At 49.9% G+C, this 6,335-nt stretch overlaps 1 protein-coding gene across 2 annotated transcripts in view; it reads right to left on the reverse strand.

The window, feature by feature from the left end:
- The window catches only part of SEPTIN8 (septin 8), a 38,223-nt gene extending 37,513 nt beyond the window's left edge, over positions 1 to 710 (reverse strand). The window contains exon 1 of one of the 2 annotated variants that reach the window (XM_055811617.1): positions 546 to 710. In XM_055811617.1, coding sequence (XP_055667592.1) covers positions 546 to 575 — 30 coding nt within the window. In that variant the 5' untranslated portion in view covers positions 576 to 710. The remainder of the gene's footprint in view (positions 1 to 545) is intronic. The other variant, XM_055811616.1, reaches the window with a different exon arrangement.
- Positions 711 to 6,335: the final 5,625 nt, after the last annotated feature.

The following is a 6,335-nucleotide window of genomic DNA, read 5'->3' on the forward strand; positions in this document are numbered from 1 at the left end:
TCTGCCCGTGTCGGCATCGGCGTCTCTCTCACAGTATTACATACACACCGTTAACTTACTCACTGGTTCAGTGCTTAGGTACCAGCGGTATGTAAACAGTTCGTATGTAGGAAGGTCTGACCCTATTTCTTTCTGCCCCTCTGTGCGGGGTACTTCGACCCCGCAGACCCAGGGACACTGGCCACCCCCCGGGAGCCCTCTGGCCACCCCAGCAGCCGTCACCAAGGGCTCTCCTCCACACCGCCACCCCGCTGTCAGCACCACACCGAGCCCCCGGCCTCGCAGCCCCGCAGCAGGACCCTCCCGCAGGGCCGGCCTCGCACCCCGCCAGGCCGGGGACGCCGCCTGGCCCCTCTCCCAGGACCCCCCGCCGCCGGCTCCTCCCGGCTCCCCGCCGCCGCATCCCCCACGCTGCCCCGGCCCCGCCACCGGCTACACGGTTACTAGTAGTACTATTATTTTCCCCCGAGGAAGAAAAAGAGAAAGCGCAAGTTACGTCCCGGGGAGAGCGGGCGGGGGAGCGGGGCCGGCCCGCGGCTGCTCACCGAGAAGCGCTCCAGGTCGGTGGCGGCCATGGCCGGGGCTGGCGCGGCTCTCCCCGCCGCGGGTGGATGCGGCTGAATGGATCCAATATGGCCACTTCCTGGAAACTCCCCTCCGCCCGCCACAGGCACCGCCCGACAGCCCGCCCGGGGCACCGGGGGCCGGGCACCGGCACCGGCGGGGGGCGGGTAGGAGCGGGAGCGGCCCCTCCCACGGCAGGGGGCTGGGAGCGGGGCTGCGGCCGGCCCGCGGCAGGGGGTGGGCTGGCTACGGCCCCGCCGCGGGGGGAGAGGGGCTGCGGGGGGGGGGGAGGGGCTGCGGCCCGCCCCTGGGGGTCCCCCCGCCTCCCTGAAGGGGGTTAGGGGTGACAGGGCGCACCGGTGACATCCCGCGGGTGGAGGGGGCTGTGACACGGCCACGCAGCGTCACCCGCGGCACAGAGCAGCCTGACTTCGGCTGTGACAGCAGCGGCAGGAGCATCCTCTGCAGGAGCCAGACCCCCCAGTCAGACCCGTTTCCCTGTGCGTCCCGGGGAGCCCCCCCAGGCACCGGCGTGTGGCGCTGAGGCAGCCCTGAACGCTCCGCGCCGGGTGCCCAGCGCCCGTGGCCCCTGCGCTGCCCGTCGTTATGGCGAGTTCAAGCAGGCGGCAGAGGCCTGTCAGCCCTTCCCACAGGGAGCAGAAAGCCCGTCCCATCGCCAGCTCCCGCAGCCTCTGTACCCACGAAGGCGCTCGCACTGCACAAGCTGTTAGCACGCAGCGGTTTCTCTTGCTTTGTGGTGCCCTCTGCTGCGGTGCACCCGCTGAGGGACAGCTCACCAGAGCCACGTGTGCTCAGTCGTGCAGCTGGGTCACTGGACCAGACCTACACCTCTAATCTGTCTGCTGCTCTGGTTTTTTCTTAGGCTTTCCCCAGTCTTGCCCATCAGCCACTGTGTCCTCATCTTTGCTCCTCATCCCATCTTTCGGAGCATTGCACACTTCCAGTCGGAGAGCCGAGTTTGGGCAGAGAAATTAAATGCTTCTCCCTACAATGCAGACTCTGCATGGGGAAAGGACTGCTGAGATCATTTTGGACCACCTCAAGAAGAGCAAGCCCTTTTTGCAACCCATTACCTGTGAGAGCTGCAGAAAACCTACTGCCTGCACAGAATGACAGCAGCTACAACGCAGGTCTTGAGGGCACAGCAGAAATCCTCCCAGCAGCTTTGGGCACACTCTCAGCCCTCTCTCTTGGCTGTTGGACGCACACCTGCCTAGCTGAGCTGCTCCCCAAACACCACCCTCAGGGCTGCTTCTCCAGGCAGTGCACGAACCAGCCACAGGGAGAGTTAAGGAATCAAGATAACTTTTGAGTATGGCCTGAGGCTCCATGCTCCCCTCCCCATGCAGGGTCAGAGCCTGCTGCCCCATCTTTGCTGTTGTTGCTGGTGAGGATTGTCCTTCAAGAACCAGTTCGTGGCCTGAACATCCCTAAATTATGCTAGGTGCAGGATGCTAATCTAATCTAACTGCATAATGTAACCACCTCCCACAGAACACACAAGGGAGAGCTTACCGAGAGTAGCTCTGCCCAGCAAACTCTTCCTTGTCTACTCGGGTGCTCCTAGATCACCTGCAACACAAGCTCCAGCCTCCTGCACCAAGGAGAGCCACAAATATAGTCATAACCTAATTACAACACAGCTAAAGCTCCAAGCCCCACCCCAATTACTAAGCAACTGTGCTTAGGTCCCCTTTCCAGTTATTTTTCAAAAGGTTTGCCAAATTCCAACTTTTTGGCAAGATAAGGAAAAGGAAAGATACCAAATACCCCAATTCCTTTCATTCATTGTCCACAAAAGCACAAAAATCCCTGGAGTCCCCTAAAGCAGGAGTGAAGTATTCAAAGACAACCAAACCTCAGCAAACAAATTAAAACAGAAGTTACATCTCATTACAATACTGGATGAGCTGCACTCTCTGTTAACACCTATCTTCTCCCTCACCTGCTATTTGTGATCTGAACAAAGCTCTCTTGCTCCTACGGTAATATAAATACATGAGATCACACTGTGCTGCTGGGTACTGAGTTGCTGTGTTAAAGCAGGCATGCAAGATCATATTTTACATCTCCACATCTTTGATTCTTCCCAAGACTCCTTGGGATCCACCTGCATTGTGCTGCAGGAGCTCTGGGAAGAGCTATTCATACCAGAAGGGATGTGCTTATGCTGGAGAAATAAAACAGGCTATAAAAATCAGATGTAGATAAATGGAGGGAGGGGGCAAAGGTTATCAAATGCAAGTGCTTAGAGGGGTCAAAGATTAGGAAGAAGGTTGTATTCTCCCTTTAAGTAATTTCAAGGCATTTCCTAAGAAGCTGGTATCCAAGTGATCTGCTTTTTGAAACATGATAAATCTAGTGCAGGTCAGAAGAACTAGGTTTTTTCCATCCTTCCTGAGTGGACTGCCTACAGCCAAATTAATTGTTCTAATCCATATATCAGTTCTGGCTAAAGACAGGTTGCAAAAATGTTGCATTTCTCTAAAAAGGCCATTGCTGAACACCATCTGCTAATTTAATTTCTTGGGTCACCAAAAATTACTAAAAAACCCCAATCTTTTTCCTGTCACAGCCACAGCCAAGCTGACCTGCTGGCCTTTGGCATCTAGAGCTGTGTCTCTCTCCATCCACAGCAGCAGTAGAAGCTTGCTGAACCTTTTTTTTTCATTTATCCTTGCTTTGCCATCTTGTTTCTTTGGCCAATTCCCAAAGGTTCTCCAGTTCTCCCTGGGTCCTTCAGCAAAAATGGGGAAGCTAAAATCTGGTATTTCTGGTGCACAGATGCAAGTAGAACAGTTTATACAGAAGCAGAGCTAACTTTCCAGGCTGCCTTTGTATATCACTTAAAGAAGCAAAAATAAACAGATAAAAAGGTTAAAAAGTTACCTTTTTTTGTTTGTTTGGTCGATTGTTTTACGTTACAGGCAAGCTTGGGAGTCCTGATTTAAGACAATGTAAAAACTCTTGCTTAACACAGCTCAAATGCCATTATTCCAGGTACTTTGAGAGAAGTGATTGACACAGATTCATTAAGAGCTCTGTTCCCTGCCAACAGACTGCAGAATGTAACACAAGGCTCACAAAAGCAGATTCCCAGACAGCTACCGGTTTCTGTGAGCTGCAGGTCAGATGCAAAGATTCACTTCACGGCATACAGGAAATTCTGAGACATTGCAACAGATCAAGGGACAACATAGGTGTCACCTGGCGCTCTCAGCTTCGCTGCTGAGACCTTCTGCAGCTGGAGGCCTCTCTCCCTTTGCCCATCAGCACTGCCACCAGCACGGGGCAGATCTTTGTGACAGGAGAGTGCTGTGTAAAAGCTCGCAGTTATTTTTAAGCACCTTGTTATTTCAAAAAGCACACTATTTCTAATGCCAATTCAAGAGAAATCCTGCTAATTTCAAAAGCTTCAGGTGCATAAAAACTGCTTCAAGAGAAGAGAATTGGATTTGGTGGCTCCTTTAACTGCTTGTTAAGCAGTTGTTATGCAAATTATTCCTAATGGCTAATGAATTACACATATGTTACAGCGCTGAATGCTCCTGCAAGGATTTTAGACTCTGGAATATTTGTACCTGCTAAATCTACAGTGAATTCAGAATAAGTTGTGAATTTTCTACAGGTAAAGAGCTGGGGCAGAGAACACAAAGCACTGGAGAGGCGCAAATGTTTTCCTGGAACCTCTTTGTCCTGGCGAGAGGAAGGAAAATGCCCCATGCTGCAAGGACAGTGGCACTGCAGTAGCACAGTTCTGATAGTGGGGAGATCAGCAGGAGTTGCTTTACTCCTTCACATTGTGACCCTGCATACTGGCAGTGAAAGTGGAGAGAAATAAATGCTATCACAGCCCCTTTTACTTCACACACAGCCACAGTAAGCAAGTGATCATCCTACCTGCCACATGAATAGAGCGCTGCAAGAGCAAGGCCTTTTGAAAATGGCTGCCTCTTTCAGGGCTGAGTAAAATCATTGATCTTCAAATCCAGATGGTGCAGACAAACAGAACTCCTGAACTTTTTCAACACAGGCCAGAGGAAGCAGCTTACTGGTAACTATTCATTTCTCATTATGTGTCCTCCTGGGAATTATTAGAAATCAAATGGTTTCATAGCTACTCTTTTAGCAGCACTACCACCAAGAACCTTAATAAACTTTCATTAGTTATGCTCATAATATATGGGACTCACTGTTGAGAAACATCATCCGACCAGCTACCAAGGCCCTTGAGTTACAGCTGAACCTTCCTCATTTATGAGAAAATTACTTATCTGCACATAATCTTCCTCCCCTCTCCCTGCCCCTTCACAAACTTCTGCTCAATTGTTTATCTATGGAAGCTTACCGCATTTCTCCATGGAACAAAGGAAGAGCTATTTTCCTTCACAATGCATGCTCTTTGTTTCACACGAAAATATCAACAAGGAAAGTGGAAAATCATGGGCTTTGTCATCCTATTTATTCTGGGAACCCTGATTTCATTACAGAGGAAAATGAGTTTTGCTTGAGGTACAAATTCCACCCATAGTCAACAGCACCTAAGTTTCACCTTTCTGTAAAGCCGCAGCATCCTGTCTGACTGAGACTAACCTCCATATTCCCTTTTTCTTCCTCCATTGCTTCCAACCTGGCACCTCCCCTTCCCTGTGGCTCTGAGAATATCATGCGGGAAGGACCAGGCCCCGGGATACCATCTCCTTCAGTTCTGAAGTGTCAGTAGAAACTCATTTGCTCTGACTAGATGCTTTGCTTGATCTCCCATTTTATTTCCTGGGTTTGTGTGGTGTGAATAATTGGTCATATAACCTTTACCTTCTTCCCCTGAGGGGGTGGGAAAGGGCCCCAGGCTCTCTCTATGTGGTTTGGTTTACTACACTGTAATGTTGATAGTTTGAAAGTCTGTGAAACTTCTTCACAGGAAAGGTAACTCTCCTCAGTCACACAGTTATAAAAGGGAGCAGCTCTTTATAGCTTATGATGCAGAACTAGCAAACTGCAACATTTGTGTTTTAAAAAGGTAGTAATAAATTAATCACAGCTTTCTGTACATTGTTTTTATCCCAGCCAGTAAATTAAAAATATCAAGACAGATGGCTTGAAATCTCCTATGAAGCAGCCCACAGTATTCTGTAAAAAGCCCCACAAAAAATACTTGCTTTGTAGGTTTTTGGTGACACAGAAGAGGCAAAACTTCTCATGCTTTTTAGGGCTGGAAATTTCAGATGGCTGATGAGCATAAACACCCATAATGCTCCAGGCTTTTATTATTTATATCAATAAAATTCGAACAGCTTAATTTCTGCTGCGCAATCTGATGAGAATACGGCCAGCGCCCAGTAAACTAAGAGGAGCTCACTGGGATCTCTTGGTACTTGGCACTCAGCCTGAAAGGTGGGCACCCAAAAGGCATCAACAGATAAAGGAAAAGGTTGGCAAATAGGATGCACCCCATGCTGTGGTCTGGAAATGATACAGAGAAATAGCCATAAATGTTGTTTTCTTCTTAATTTCAGAAAGTATAGGACTAACCTAACTCCCACTGACAGTAAGACTGTGAAGAGGAGCATCACCACACAGCACGGGTTGCTCGTAAAGAATGAAGTGAGCACATATGGGACAGGCGGTTGGATGCATCACTGGAAAATTACCTGGGAAAGGAGCTCCTTGTGTCAGAGCAGTTAAACAAGAGCAACCGGGTCACACTTGGTATGGCACGAAGCACACTCATAAATATCCTGTCTCCTCTT

The sequence above is a fragment of the Falco peregrinus genome, chromosome 8 (genome assembly GCF_023634155.1).
Source record: "Falco peregrinus isolate bFalPer1 chromosome 8, bFalPer1.pri, whole genome shotgun sequence".
In the NCBI taxonomy this organism is placed as follows: Eukaryota; Metazoa; Chordata; class Aves; order Falconiformes; family Falconidae; genus Falco; species Falco peregrinus.